Below are 16,256 nucleotides of genomic sequence, written 5' to 3'. Positions count from 1 at the left end.
ACCTTGCTTTTTATGGCAAGAGTTCTTGAGCGGAAAGACAATTTATAATGGAAAGCATCTTGCAGAAAAGTTTTGGTAATCAGAGGGGGGAAATGCAGAGTAGCTTTGTAAATTTTGACTTTGAAAGGCCAGTGTAATGTCAATATGACTTCCTAGAGTGTAAAGGGCAGTGATTTGAAAATAAAAACTTGTAGAAAACAGGCAGCTCTCTAGTCAGAGGAAAATGTGTCTAATAAGCATAAGTGTATGAGATGCCTTGAATATTTTTGATACTGTACTGTAATTACTGAAGATGCAGATTTTCCAGGGCTTTTGAAACCATGAGAAAACGAGTTTTTTGGACTTTGTTTTTCCCCAGAATAAGATGGCTGTACTTTTTGGTAGTCTTTACATACATAAAGTAATGTAAGAACACTAAATGTATTGTTCCCACATAAATTACATAGTTGAAATGTTTTAAATTATTAATGTAATACATTACATAGATGAAAGTATCGATACAAAAGTGTAGTTATAGTCATTTGCCTTAAGATTTCCTTTGTATTTAACAACTTAGTTGGTTAAGCCTCTGACAAAAAAAAAAAAAAAAAACAAAAAAAAAACACAAAAAGCACTACTTTGAAAAAGTCCAGAAGTTTACCAAAAATATTTTTTAATTCAAATGTTTTAACCTACTGGGAGATTCTATAATCATTGTTTTTACCTTGGACTTCTGAAAACTGACTTTTCTTCCAGACTTAGATAAACTTTTCTATCCCTTACCATCCTGGGTTTAGGGTGATTTGAGCACATTCTCAAAAGGGTCATTTTTCTCCCTAAAGGATGGAAGAAATTGGAGAGGTCAGAGTCTTTGCTATGGAGGTACTTGAATGGGACTGTGGTACAGAAAGGAGGTGGGCTAGGAATATTTGCTTTAGAATCTAGTCAAATGCAAAAACTCCTCCCTTCCTAGACCCCACTGGGCACTCAAGAGCAGTAATAATGTGTGTTAAACGATCCAATGAAAGAATGAATCGTCACTTTCTTTTCTGCCTATAAATCTGCAATCCTAGAATGTGCAACAGCCCAACTCACTGAATTTTAGTACCAAATGTCTATCCCTGTGTGTTGCAGTCCATTCTCTATATATTCCTGTTGATAATCAGTGCTGTGTATTTTTCATTTTATTTCAGTCTTTTGTATATATCTACCTTCCCAATATCACTAACAGACACAGGCCACAAAATACACATCTCCTTACAAAAATACATGCTCATTTCTTTAAATTCTCACATTCTGTTTTTATTACACTTACATGTGTTCATCTCTATTTTTCTTACAGAGTCTTACATATTAATAATTGGTAACCTCTTTTCTAATTCTTACATTGAAATTCACCAGGGGTGCCTGGGTGGCTTAGTCGGTTAAGCCTCTAACCCTTGATTTTGGCTCAGACCATGAACTCATGGTTCGTGAGTTCAAGCCCCCATCAGGCTCTGTGCTGACAATGTGGAGCCTGCTTGGAATTTTCTCTCTCTCTCTATCTCTCTATTCTTCCCCCGCTTATGTTCTCTTTATCTCTCTCAATAAATAAATAAACTTTTTAAAAAATGAACTTTTTTGCAGACTTTATACTTTTTCCTCTTATATCTTTCTTTGTCTGTCTGTCCATAGCTCCATTCAACCATCCATCCTACCACAAAGTAATTCACAGGGTCTACCTTTAACAGATTTCATTATCAGTTTATATACTTATTTTTTGAAAAAAAATTGCTCAAGAAAGGTCTCCAGGGAAAACAGTAGTATTGGTAAATTTAAAAAGCTATCTGCTTTGGGAAAGGTTGGGAAGAAGGCAGAGTAAGAGGAGCCTAAGTTCACCTTGTCTCACAGATACAGAAAGATAACACTGACATCAATGTAAATAGCCCAGGGAATGGCAGAACACACTCCACAACTAAAGGGAGAGAAGAGGCCGCACTGAACAGGGTCAGAAGGACAGAGACGGAGTTGGAGATGCTGTGGGGAATAAAGGGAATGCAGCCCTCCACTGGGGGAAGGAAGCCCCGGGTACAGAGCAGGGAGAGAAACAGGCTCTCACACCGGAAGCCCACGTAGGTACGACAAATCCCCATAACATTAGGCTTGGAAAACAAGAGGAGCCGAATTTCATGAGTTCTTACAACCAGCGGGACTTAATGCCTAGACTTTTTAAAATCAGTGGGTTCAGTTCTGGGAGAGCCTAGAGGGTGAGAAGAAACTGAGTCCCCGTCCTGAAAGAGACAGCATGACAAACAGCCCACAGAGACACAAGGTAGAAGCAATAGTTTGCATAATGCCTGGAACATACAGGAAGGAGAGTAGTTTACTTATTTGGGACCATGTCCTGGAGGGGCACGGCCCACTGAGGGACTTCTCCAGAAACAAAGGAGCTGGCCAGTGCCATTTGCCTCCACTGCCCTCACAGCATAAACACATGGCCACCTGTGAGAACCACCATGGCAGTGACATTCACTACCTAACTTGCTCACACCAATCCCCACCGTGCTTCCTTGATCTGCCTTTCCAGTCTCATTTGCCTCTGTCCAGGCACTGTGGGTCCCCTCTCCCAGAAGACTGGCGCAAACCTTGCCCACTCTGCATCTCCCGACTGGCATGATTTGCAGACCCTGAGTCTCAGCAGTGGCAGCAGCCGGTCTCATTTCACTAGTTGACTGACATATGTCTTTCTAAAATTGTGTGCCCCACCCTGGGCAGGGACCCAGTCCTACCTACAGCAGGAAAAGAGAGCATTTGCAGACTACAGGAATAACGGAAAAAGCGGTCAGGGTACACAACAGCAAGGCACACACCGCACACGTAGGAAGCATCCAGAAGCACCAGGTACTGGTGAACAGGGGACACTGCACTGAAGAGCCTAAAGGACCCCTTCTTCATAAGGCCACCACTGCCAGCAGAAGACGTAGCTGACTGTCCTAACACAGAGAAACAGGCACAGAGAGTTAGACAAAATCTGGAAACAGAGGAGGATGTCCCAAATAAAAGAATAGGACAAACTCACAGCAAAATACCTAAGTGAAACAGAGATAAGTAATATGCCCGATAGAGAATTTAAAGTAATGATCATAAAGATACTCAATGGACTTGAGAAAAGAGTGGAGGACATCACTAAGATTCTTAACAAAGAGATAAGAAAGAACCAGTCAGAGATGAAGAACACTATAATGAAATTAAAAATACACTTGATGGAATAAATAACAGGCCAGAAGAAGAATAATGAATTAGTGACCTGGAAGACAGAGTAATGGAAAGTAATAAAACTGAGCAAGTGAGAGAAAAAAAAAATATATATATATATGTATATATACACAAAATTAAAATTGATGTAGGGAACTCAGCGATTCCCATCAAGCATAATATACACATTATAAGGATCCCAGAAGACAAAAGAGGGAGAAAAGGGGGCAGAAATTTCATTTGAAGAAATAATAGCTGAAAACTTCTCTAATCTGGGAAAGGAAACAGATATGCTGATCTAGGAGGCACAGAAATCCCCTAACAAAATCAAACCAAGGAGGACCACCCCAAGACACATATAATTAAAATGGCAAAAATTAAATAGAGAATTTTAAAAGCAGGAAGAGAAAAGAAGAGAGTCACATACAAGGGAAATTCCATAAGAGTATCAATGGGTTTTTTAGCAGATACTTTTCAGGCCAGAAGGGAGTAGCATGACGTATAAAAAGTGCTAAAAGGAAAAAAAAATCTGTAGCCAAGAATACTGTATCCAACAAGGCTGTCATTCAGAATAGATGGAAAGATAATATTTCTTAGAGAAACAAAAGCTAAAAATCAGTCAAGAGATTACCAAAATAAAACAATGTGAAATATGCCACCATATACCTAAAATGTTGGGGGTGAGTAAAGAATGATTCAAACTTGAGCGACCATCAACTTAATATAGACTGCTATGGGCAGAAGCTGTGCAAACCCAATGGTAACCAGAAATCAAAGATCAGTGATAGATATGCAAAAAATAAAGATAAAGGAATCCAAATACATCACCAAAGAAAGCTAGCAAGCCATGAAAGAGAGGAAGAGAAGAGTCAGAGAGCTACAAGAACAGCCACAAACAAGTACCAAAATGGCAATACATACATATCTATGAATAATTACTGTGACTGTAAAAGATCGAATGCTCCAGTCAAAAGGCATAGGTGTCAGAATGGATTAAAAACAAGACCCATCTATATGCTGCCTACAAGAGACTCCTTTCACACGTAAAGACACATACAGCTTGAAAGTGAGGGGATGGGGAAACATTGGTCACGCAAATGAATGCTTAAAGAAAGGGGGTATCAATGCTTACCCGGGACAAAACAGACTTTAAAACCAAGACTGCAACAAGAGACCAAGAAGGGCACTATGGTAATAAAGGAGATACTATCACCAAGAGATATAACAATGACGTTTCTAAGGACACTAATCTCATTCATGAGGGTTCCACTCACAGGACCCAGTCACCTCCCAGGGGCCTCAGCTTCTCACACCATCACCTCAGGGGTTAGGATTTCAACATATGAACTTGAGAGGAATTCAAACATTTAGACCAGCACATTACTCATTGCTGTGTATTATTTGTTTATCATGTGTTATTTATCCAATTATGACAAATTATATCCTTTCAAAAAGCCTCTGAGGGTTCTCAGCCTGAATAAGTAGGAAGGAACCAGAGAATACTGGGGTGCATTCTGGCAAAAGAGGCACCCATCTTTCCTGGCGGAAATCCCTAAGCCCTCCCCCGGCTTGTCTCCTCACGTGGGGTAAGCGGTGCCACGCAGTCATGAATTACTCCTGAGAACCTGCCTTTGAGAGTTAGAAAAGGCGGGATGGAGAGCTGGTACCAGCTCCTGAGTCCTCTCCAGGGCAGAATGTTCCTCACAGATGTACGAGGCTGCCATCTGTCTCTGAGTGTGAATTCCGTGACACTTAGGATGGTTATTGGCAAAAAAAAAAAAAAAAAGAACGCATCACTGAGTACACAGCCATGCTGGCCAGTCTGGATGCATTCGCATTCTCTCTCTCAGTGCGGGGCTTGTGAACGTGAAGAAAAGTGAATTGGTTATCGATACAGGTGTAGGAAGCTGCCTTAACCCCCAGTGTGAGTATGGCCATCCTGCAGGGGCCTAACTCAAGATGTGCAGGGCGTCACAAAGCACTGTCAGGTGTGTCTTCTCTTTCCAAATGAATAAAACGTAGGCAGGTAGGAGAGAGATTTCAGAGCCCTCGTAGCCGCTATGTGTCGGAGCTGAAAGCCTGACATTGCCCTCCCTCCTGGCCCTACATAAGCTGTCCACCTGCCTACAAAAAACACTGGCTTTGGAGGCAACTCTCAGAGTTCACCTAATGATGAAGGTAGATTGGATGGCAGTTTGGAAATCCCTAATTGGTTTACATGTAAGCTTTTTCTTAAAGATTTTCTGTTTATTTTACCTGATTACAGAAAGAGAGATGTACACACTTCTTTTCTTATGAACGATTTAAAATGCAGTATGTATACACCTGGGAAAGAGAAGTACATACCAGGCTAGAAATTATTGTTTTTTAAACATATAAGTATTTCCTCTCAATTCAAAACATTCATATGCACCTGTTATGTACCATAAACCATGCCAGGTACAGCCAAAACACAGATAAGAGAAGGATTGAATCATTGTCATTTTAGTGTAATGAAGGCATATCTGTCACCTGCTGCCACAGTAATGCTGTGTAACAAGTCGCCCCAAGCTCTGTGTCTTAGCTTACACATCTCTGGTTCGCCTGGGCATCAGCTGACCCCAGCTGGGTTTGGTTGAGCTTGGCTTTAAGCGGCAGATTTCCGCCACTTCTGAACCTTGAGCCTCTCCCCACCCTAAGGTTAATGGACTAGCCAGGCATGTGCCTCTCATTGAGCACAGCACATCTCCTGATATTCAGTGGTCAAAACAAGTCACGTGGCCAAGTCCAGTGTCACTGGATGGGGCAAATATACTGTCCATAGAAGGAACTGCAGAGTCACATGACAAAGACACGTGGCTGTAAAGAGAGATGCAACACTGAGAAAAATAATACAGTTCCAGCACATCAGGGAAAGATAAACTCAACTCTAATAACAAAGGATGGAGATGTGAATAGGGAAGGGATTAGTTATATCTCAAAGACTTTAGGAAAATATGTTTAGGGGAGGTGGCATTTGTACTTAGTATTTCAAGAGGCAGACAAGGGGAAAGAAGGGGGCAAGCAGAAATTCCGAGCTGCTCCAGGAGCAAAGTCATGGACATATGTAGGACGTTTTCAGTGTGAGGTTCTAAAGAAATAAATTGAAAGAAAACATGATCACAGCAGAAAAAATATACCAGTAGGAAAACTACAGACAGACACTCAGTGGAGATTCTGGTGTCAGAAGTTCCCGTGTCCTGTGTTATTACTGGAAGTTCTTTGAAAAAACAAATGTTTCAAAATTCCCAAGGTATGAAATGTGGAAGAGCAGAGGAGAGAATTTTTGTTTAATAAGTCTTTGGAACTGGAATTAGAGCTAGAAATACCTTAGAAATCATCCAGCCCAGCTCACTTATTTCACAGATTAAGAAATTTATGTTTTAGAGATAACACACTGTGTGTGAGAGTGTGTGTGTGTGTGTGTGAGTGAGTATGTGTGTGTGCATGTGTGTGAGTGCGAGTGTGTATGTGAGTGTGTGTGTATGTGTGTGTGTGAGAGAGAGTGTGTGTGTGTGAAATATATAAACATAAAAGAGACAGAATAAATGTCATCCTAAATAAATCTATTCAGCTATATATGTAACTGTATGATAAGTAAATATATTTATATAAAAACTAAGTTGGTTCATATAGACATAACTATCAAGGCAGGGGCATGAAATGAGCAGACTTCTTAAATTGGTATTCTAAAGAACTCTTCATCCCTCAAACTGAAAAACCACTTTTATTCTCATTAAGTGGTCCTTCTGGTTTCAGGGAACAGACTATGAGTCGCGTTATTCAAATGCCAAAGACAGTTGGTAATAAGGAAAAATATATATTGCCACAGATAGTCAAGGCCTGGAAATACCATTTGAAATGCCTGGTCTAGTGGAGGAAGTGGGGTGGCTCCTCAGAACCCTGGCTGAGTTTGGGGTACTATTATCAAAAGATGGGGGGGAAAATTTTAAAAATAATAAATAGATAAGTAAAAAAAAAAAAAAAAAAAAAAAGACAGGGGCCCGGAGACGAGGGGAAGGGCTAGGGCGAAGGCAGCAATGTTCTCTAGATCCATTGGCCAGTCTTCCTCTCTTCTGAAACTCGTTCCTTCATCTGTAAACGGAACATAATGATCTGTCTGATGGAAACGCAATTAGTAAAGGAAAAGAGTTTGTGTTCCTAATATGTGAGATTTCTTCCCAGAATAGAAATAACGAGACTTTGAAGTTGTGCCCTTTCGATAATCACCATTAATGTAGATCAGAAGCCAGCAAACTCTGGCCCTTGGGTCAAATCCAGCTGGTCTGTTTTTATAAAACAAGTTTTATTGAAACAGCCACCCCTGTTTGTTTACCTATTGTTTATGGCAGCTTTTGCACTACAATGGCACGGTTGATTAATTGCAACAGAGACAGATCCCATGTGGCCTGCAGTGCCTCAAACATTTCCATCGCTGGCCCTTCCCAGTCAAGGTTGCCCACCCCCACCCCCCACCGCTGTAGATGAGGGAGGATGAAGCTTTTTCTGGAGTGGGTGAAATGTGCAAGCGCTTCTGCTTCCGGTGATGGACTCGGCGGGGGTGTGCCCAGGATGGATGTCGGTGGAGTGAGTGTGCCGGCCGTGGCCTCCTTCCCTGGGCTGCGCTCCCGCCATCCTTAACCCTTTGCTCTCTGTCCTTTGCCAGACTCCGACCTGAGCATGCGCACACTGAGCACGCCCAGCCCAGCCCTGATATGTCCACCGAACCTGCCCGGATTTCAGAATGGAAGGGGCTCGTCCACCTCCTCGTCGTCCATCACCGGGGAGACGGTGGCCATGGTCCACTCCCCGCCCCCGACCCGCCTCACCCACCCGCTCATCCGGCTCGCCTCCAGGCCCCAGAAGGAGCAGGCCAGCATCGAGCGCCTCCCGGACCAGGCCATGGTGCAGATCTTCTCCTTCCTGCCCACCAACCAGCTGTGCCGCTGCGCGCGCGTGTGCCGCCGCTGGTACAACCTGGCCTGGGACCCGCGGCTCTGGAGGACTATCCGCCTGACGGGCGAGACCATCAACGTGGACCGCGCCCTCAAGGTGCTGACCCGCAGGCTCTGTCAGGACACGCCCAACGTCTGTCTCATGCTGGAAACCGTAACTGTCAGTGGCTGCAGGCGGCTCACGGACCGCGGGCTTTACACCATCGCCCAGTGCTGCCCGGAACTGAGGCGACTGGAGGTCTCGGGCTGTTACAATATCTCCAACGAGGCGGTCTTCGACGTGGTGTCCCTGTGCCCCAACCTGGAGCACCTGGATGTGTCAGGTAAATGGCAGCTGGCGGCCCTGCAGTGGGCCATCCCAAAGCAGTGGACGGGGGCTGCTGCCTGGAGGAGGTCCCCCTTCCTGAGAGCCATTAGAGATGGAGGGTAGGCAGCAAGGAGGTTGACTCTTCTAGAGAAGCTGTCCTATGTAATCATGACCCCAGGAGGCCAGAGGTATCCCTTTCATCAAACAAGGCCAACTTCTTTTTTTTTTTTTATTTGTTTTAATGTTTATTTACTTGAGAGAGAGAGTGCATGAGCAGAGCAGGAGCAGAGAGAGAGGGAGACAGAATCTGAAGCAGGCTCCAGGCTCTGAGCTGTCAGCACAGAGCTCAACATGGGGCTCGAACCCATGAACTGTGAGATCGTGACCTGAGCAGAAGTCAGACGCTTAACCAACAGAGCCACCCAGATGCCCCAAACAAGGAATGCCAACTTCTTAAAGGCAGTAGAGTCACCTTTTTGTCTGGCAGTTTAGTATAACTTTTAAATGTGTCCTTCCTCCCCACCGCAGTCACTTAATGTCATAGCAACCACAGAAAACGGGAGCCAAGTATCTAACTCAAACACGGGTAGGCTTAAACCCCACCGTGTGCCCACTGGTTATAGTTACACAGAGCCCGAGAGCTGTGTCTAACCTGACCGTGTGCTTTGGGCTGTGCTCAGAATTGCCTGCCATTTCGCAGACACTGGAGAAAATCCATCCTGTCCTTGTATTTCACCCCCACTCCCCTCATCCTTGGGTTGATTTTGTATTTTTTTTAAGCAAAATTCTCAATTACGTAGTGCAAGGATAAGACCCATCAAGGGAAGCCTTTAGATCTTTTTAAAATTGAAGGAAATCCCAGCATGGTTGCTTTGCTTGAAAACCTCTCTCAGGCAGGAAGAATTAAAACCCAGACTCACACTTTGGCGCCAGACTTGGATCCAGCCGGACTAACAGCCTTTCTTTATCTCATTCACGGCCCAGTCAAAAGGCCAGCATTTGAGAGGCTGAAATGTGTAAGATACAGCAGGGAGTTAAAGAAACCCACAGCCTGAGCCACAACCTCAGGGATGGCTGGGGAGGGGTCAAGAAGTAAAAAACCCCAGTGACCGGCAAATAAACAGAATTTGGGGTTTACAAGCATCTAAGGGAAATGATACCCTCCGACAAAATCTGAAGGAAAAGTCCGCTCACTGAGCCTGCTCCCTCTTTCAAAAGCCAACATCTGAAAATATTTCAGATGACAGTCAATTACTTTTCGCAGACTCTTTCCCTTGGTAGAAAGCAACTCGTTTCTCCCCTCCTTCAGTTGGCTTCAGGACAAAACCATACTAACCGTTCCTTCAGCTAGTCAGGAGCAGCTGCTGGCATAAAGCGGCAGGAAACAAAGAGGTTTTCTTACATTTTTCCTCCAAGGAATTCTGGAAAGAGAAGGCACTGTGATGTGGTGGAGACTGCTTTCAAAACTCTGTGATTTGGGACAGTTCAGGGCTTTCTCTAGACGCGTTTCCTCTTCAGTTAAAAAAAAAAGTAAGGAATTGGCTTCTTTAACATGCTAAAATTGTGAACATTGTGAACCTATTTTTTAGACACCTCATTTCCTTTTCTTTTCGAAAATCAGATTAGAAAAGGACTTGTTTTTGGAATCCCCATCTTTGTAAGGTGCTCCCCATGCACCCTGCATACAGGCTGCAAATAACCTGCCCTGTCTTTTGGAGTCCTTTTGAAATTCAGAAATGTAGAGACTACCTTGGGAATGGAATTTCCTGGGCTTCTAACTGAGTGAGTGGATCCCGCTTTGCCCTTTTGACTAATCCTTATGAAAGCCACAAGGCCCTTCTTCTCCAGCACCCTAACTTGCAAAGCCTAGTATATCTGTGGTTTTCTCACATGCCTCTCAGTGACCCCCTGAGATCTATGTAGAGATTATATACACAAGGGCACCTCTAACTCCCAAGTTAAGAGCACAGGATTCCAGCTGGGCAGGGTGGGGGTGGGGGGCCCAAATGGCGCCCTCCAGTTCTGATGGAATCTGGCAAAATTATGTTGATTCTGTGAGAATCCAGAGGTCTGCCACAGGTAATTTCACTATGCCTGGTTCCCTTTTGGCTTTCAAGTTGACCTTCTCATTGGCAGTAAACTTGACTTTGCAAGATTCATTGCTGATCTAGAGCTTAATTCCCTGCAAAAGACGTGAGACTGCCTCTCTTGTCCCTAGCATGCCCATCTGAAAAGCTAGCTTTTCAAGTCATTGAAACTTAGCACTAGTAGCTGTAGGGTTTTGTCATTATTACATATTACCTTGTATTAATATTTAGTCTGGGTTCTTCAAAGACACTGTGTGTGTGTGTGTGTGTGTGTGTGTGTGTTTGTGTGTGTGTGTGAAGAGATTTATCCGCCATCTGCAAGCAGGAAACCCAGGAAAACTGGGGGTGCAGCTCAGTCCAAGTCCAGAGACCTGAGAACCAGGGCTAATGACGGTGTCAGTCTCAGTGTGAAGGCAGGCGAAGACCAATGTGCCAGTACAAACAGTGAAGCAGAGAAAGAAGTCCTGATTCCTCCACCTTTTGTTCTATCCAGGTGCCCATCCACATTGTGGAGGGCAATCTGCTTCACTGAGTCCACTGATTCAAATATTAATGTCCCCCAGAAACGGGCTCACAGGTGCCCCCAGAAATATTTAGCCAAAAGTCTTTGCACCTTGTCATCTACTCAAGTTGACACACAATATTAACCATCACAGTTAACAATATCTTTGGACATCAATGGAACATGGGAAAGCCAACCGATTTTCAGAGTGTAAAATATTGGCATTATTGCGATAAAATTGCTGCAAAGGGTCCTCTTACAACTGGAGACCTGGGGGTCCTCCTTACTTTTCTTTCCCTGGGTTTTTACATTGAACCGGTAGAATGCTGTGCAGGTGTTTCCACTTGCCCGCTACCTTGATTCTATCTTCTCTCCTCCACCTGCTGCCATGATGCATGCAAGATTCACTCACCATCCTCCTTATATTCATGTCAACCCAATCAACTTACCGTCCACACAACCAACATCCAGAGGAATGTTTTTTTTTTCAAATAAGTCAAATCATACCATTTTCCTGCATAAAATTTCCAATTGCTCCCCATAACCTCCAGGAAAATTTCAAGTTCTTCAGAAAAGCATACATGACCCTTCATGAGCCAACTTAGGTTCAAATGTCACTTTTTCCACTCAGTGCTCCCTTCTTTGGAACCATTGGCATTTCTCCAAATACATCACATCTGTGCATATTGGGATGTGTGGACACCTCTCTGGCTTACATTCCCTCATCTGTCCCCTGTCGCTCCCCAAAACCCTCTTAACAGACTTCTTATTGGTCAAGCTCTTGTCCAAGTATCACCTAAGTAGCCTTCCCTGCCTGACCCCCAGTACGTTAAATATTTCCTCTCAGGTCTTCGCCTTTGAGTACAGGCAGGGAAAGAAAGGATCACTGAGTCTTGCAGTTGAGTATTTGCATATTCCCAGATTCCTTTCTCTCAATTCATTATAAGCTTTCTGAGGGCAACCATGAGGCCTGCTTTGTCTTTGCACATAATGATACTACAGTTATGTGAATTTATGAGTGTCAAAGTCAAAACAGTCATCTTGACTTCTAAAAGGTTCACACGAAGTTGCCATTGGTTAATACTCTATAAACACACATTTAGGAGGCTACAGTGGCTAAAACTTCCTTATCAGTAGAAATGGTTTGGTTGGGAAATTAACAAATATCAATGGCTAATATAAATATTTAAGATTTAAATAAACACGTATGCCCTCAAAACCACGTAGTAAGCACCCAGTAAGTCACAATGGTTGTCATTGTTTTGGGATTGTCATTGTTATAAACATGCTTGGAAGTCAGTAGTTGATCTTTGTTGACTTTGCCATCTTATGTCCCACAGAAGGTAGAGTTATTACCCCAATAATGAGAGGGAGTGTTAATGAAGATTATGTTTGTGAAAGGAGAACCAAATCTGGAATTAACTGAAGAAATCCCAGAGATTTGTTCAACCTATATTGTTCATTTCCTATTGAGTGATATTCATACTCCTTACCCTGAATATTAGGGCAGGCTCCATAATTTGATCCCAATGAACCATTCCTATCTTAGTTCCCATTAAATCCTTTCAGAAACCCTGCATTCCACCCAATGGAAACTACTCACAAACCCTCTGGCTCCATGCTTTCTCATCTCTCCTATTTGCTGGCACTACTACTTACTACCTGAACTCCATATTATGTAATCAAATTGCTTCCCTCTGTCAAGAATCCACTTATAGATAATCACCACTTCCAAGTCTCCTGATTCCTCAGTATCTAAATGTTCACATCAGGCTGACACATCTACACTAAATCTCTCATGCAATTCACCAATTGCATGCTCTATCCTAGTCATTTCTTACCTCCTCTCCTATAACGGATCCATGGGTCAGGAAATGTTCCCTAGTCTCGCTGTACAAGTCCCATAATCTTACTAAGTGTGAGATGTCTCATCTTTAAAAAGTAAAGGTTAATTGGGATGATTTCTCAGGTGGTCCGTATCTCTGTAATGTATGAATGCATGAACTAACCACAGATATTACCTACTGAGCCGTGGACCAATTTATTTTCTTTTCAAGCCAACCTCAACAAAAATGTAGGAATTAAGGCTGAAGCTTAAATTTAAAATTATTGATTGAAAAGAACACAAGCATAGCAAAAGAGTGTCTTCACCAAAACTGAGCTTACCTAGTATTTCACTAAACTGGGGACTCCATTTCAAACACGAGACATATATTTCTCCGAATCAAACATAATATCCTTCCTGGAGTGCATTACATTTTACTAGATATTTTAAAAAGGGCGGGGGGGGGGCGGGAGAAAAAGAAACCAGCACTAGGAGTTTAGGAACAAAGGTTGTCAGATGATCTTGAAAATCAGTGCCTTCTCAGGCATCACAGATGGGAAAACCACTACTGTGGGCCTATCAATTCAGTCCAAACAAGATTACAGTTGCTCTAAAAAAAAAAGAAAGAAAGAAAGAAAGAAAGAAAGAAAGAAAGAAAGAAAGAAAGAAAGAAAGAAAGAAAAAGAAATTCTAAGCAAAAGAAGATTTCAAAGCTAAAGTTGTGGGGCACCAACTACCTTCTGCACAACCTCAGAGGCTACTGGAGGAGAGTGGACAGTTCGACGAGTCACAGCTTTGTTCTCCAGCACTGGACTGTATGTTTTATTCCTTCCTGAAATTCTTGGTCGCACTTGGCTTTTGAACCTCATTATTCCCAGGACCTGAATTTTATAAGAGTTTCCTGGGCAGCCTGCCCGGATGCGGGAGAAAAGTCCCCATTAGCACTATTATGTCACCACTTGGGAGCCTGGATATTGCTTGAGCAGCCAGAGCACAGAGGTGCCAGAGGTGAAGCACCTGGCTTTGGAATTGCCGGAAGGATTCGGAACGAGCACAGAGAAGATGAAAAATATATATGCGCTTTCTGTAGTGGGATGAAATACATATATGCATTTATTTATGCTATATATTGATGGCATATCATTTATATATATAAACTATACTGCAATATACATATATAAATATGTATCTTATATTTTATTATATTTATATATTACTATATAGTGAACTGAAATATATAACAAAATGAGTGTTTCACATATAATTATATATATTGATGTATACAATGTATAATTTATACACATATTCTTAGGGTAAGGATAGCTAGAAATAATGTTTAGAGAGATCTCTAAAGGCATCGGTGAAGAAGGACAAAGTATTAAAGGGCTTTCTAGATCTAAAAAAAATCTTCCTAAGCATTAATTTCCTTGTCAGCAAAATGGAATAAGAATTAGGTAAGAAAATGTTTATAAAAGCATTCTGTAAACTTTATAATACAAATAAAAGGCACCATGATTAACCGTAAAATAGACAACAGTTTTACAGTATAAATATACATCAGCCATGGTCAAAGTCCAGAGGACATTTAAATGTTGGAATTTAAATTAGCCTATCGGAGTGGGGCAAAATTAATCCTATAACAAGGTCCTCGAGTATTTCCTAGAGACTTACATAGACTTCATGGGCCCAAAAGTGAAATCATATATTTTGTGCATATTTACCTACAGAGAGAAAACTCCTCACCTCACCCCCAATTTGACTGGGATGGGCCTCCTGTGTCTGGGCATGCTGTTCCCTAATTTCCATCTGCTAAAGATATTCTTGATATGAAAGCACTGGCCTGAGGGGAAAGGTCTGTCTAGTGTGTGGGAAGAGGAGGGAAGCGTTATGGACTGAATGCCTGTTTCCCCCAAACCCACATTGAAACCCTAGCCCTCAATGTGATAGTATTAAGAGGCGGGGCCTTAGGGAAGTTACTAGGTTTAGGTGAGGTCATGAGGGTAGAGCCCCTGTGACAGGATTAGTGCGTTTCTAACAGAGACCAGAGAACTGGCTCTCCTTCTCTCTACGATGTGAGCACACAGCAAGAAAGCAGCTGTCTACAAGACAGTTCTCATCAGGAGTCAGGCACTGAATGGGCTGGCACCTTGATCTTGGATTTCCTAGGCTCCAAACTGTGAGAAATAAATATTTGTTGTCTGCAAACAAATAAAATAAATTGTCCTCTCTGGTGTTCCTATAGAAGGCCCTATATGCTCCATAAATCACTCATTCATTCATTCAACAGATACTTAGTGAACACCGGCGATGAAGCAGGGATGAGGGGCATGGCGGTGAGCAGCCAAGGGTCCCTCCCCTCAGGAACTTCTGTTCCAAAGTGAGGACAGCAAACACATAAATGAACAAAGAAATGCATCATGGCACAGAGGGATAAAAAGTGTTGAAAATAAATGGGAGTCAAGCCAGGGGTACCACTTGATACAGGGTGATTGGACAAGAACTATCCAATAAGTGGACATTTGCTCAGAGGCCCAAGAAAGTGGGGATGGCCCACGGGGCAGCTTGGGGAAGCCCTATACGATGCACAGACATTGAGGCAGGAAGGCAGCTGAGGTGTCTGGGAGCCAGCAAGGAGGCCAGTGGAGTCGGAGGAGTGGGGTAAGAGATGAGGTCAGAGGGCACAGTGGTGCAGGTCCTCAGAGGCCCCCTTAGACTTGAGATTTCACACCTGGAGTGCCATGGGTGAGGTCCAAAGCCTTTGTGCACAGCGACATGATTACAGTTCTGTTTTTCAGAACAGCAGTGCTGAGAATGGACAGTGGGGAGTAAGGGCAGGGCAGGGAGACTGGTTGAGTGGCTAGAGCAATAATCTGGGTGACACGGTTGTTCTTCTTTGACCAAAGGGTGTTGAATAGAGTCTCCAGGTGGCCACATTATATTAGATTAATAATTATGTGTATTCCCCTGGAATTTCCAAGTACCTCTGTGAACATCATCTCATTGCATCCTCAGTATTTCCCTACAGTGTAGGCCCACCAGCTACTTATGCGCACTGCATAGAGGAGAAGCTTGAGACATCCAAGTTAGGCCTCCTGCCTGAGGCCATAAAAAAGGTAGACCTGAACCAGCTGTGACTCCCAAGCTGACGCTCTTTCTGCCAAACCAAGGTCACGGCCAACCATTCTTTCATGATCTTACCTCTTTGACCACAGAGCTGCCAGATCACTACAGGCCAAGAATCAGCCCTTACTGAGCTTCCGGAACTTTCTTGAGCCAGGGCGCGATTTTTACAAGCATTATCTCATTTAACCTTCACAGCCATCTTTCATGGCATGGCATCCCCGTTTTA

The 16,256-nt window shown here is 43.1% G+C and overlaps 1 protein-coding gene across 1 annotated transcript in view; it reads left to right on the top strand.

The window, feature by feature from the left end:
• Nucleotides 1–16,256, top strand: part of FBXL7 (F-box and leucine rich repeat protein 7) — a 367,939-nt gene that overhangs the window by 350,127 nt on the left and 1,556 nt on the right. The window contains exon 3 of the mRNA XM_029941067.1: nt 7,898–8,509. Coding sequence (XP_029796927.1) covers nt 7,898–8,509 — 612 coding nt within the window. The remainder of the gene's footprint in view (nt 1–7,897; nt 8,510–16,256) is intronic.

Source organism: Suricata suricatta, chromosome 6 (assembly GCF_006229205.1).
Source record: "Suricata suricatta isolate VVHF042 chromosome 6, meerkat_22Aug2017_6uvM2_HiC, whole genome shotgun sequence".
Taxonomy (NCBI): domain Eukaryota; kingdom Metazoa; phylum Chordata; class Mammalia; order Carnivora; family Herpestidae; genus Suricata; species Suricata suricatta.
The sequence above is the reverse complement of the archived record's forward strand: the minus strand, read 5'-3'. Positions and strand labels throughout refer to the sequence as shown.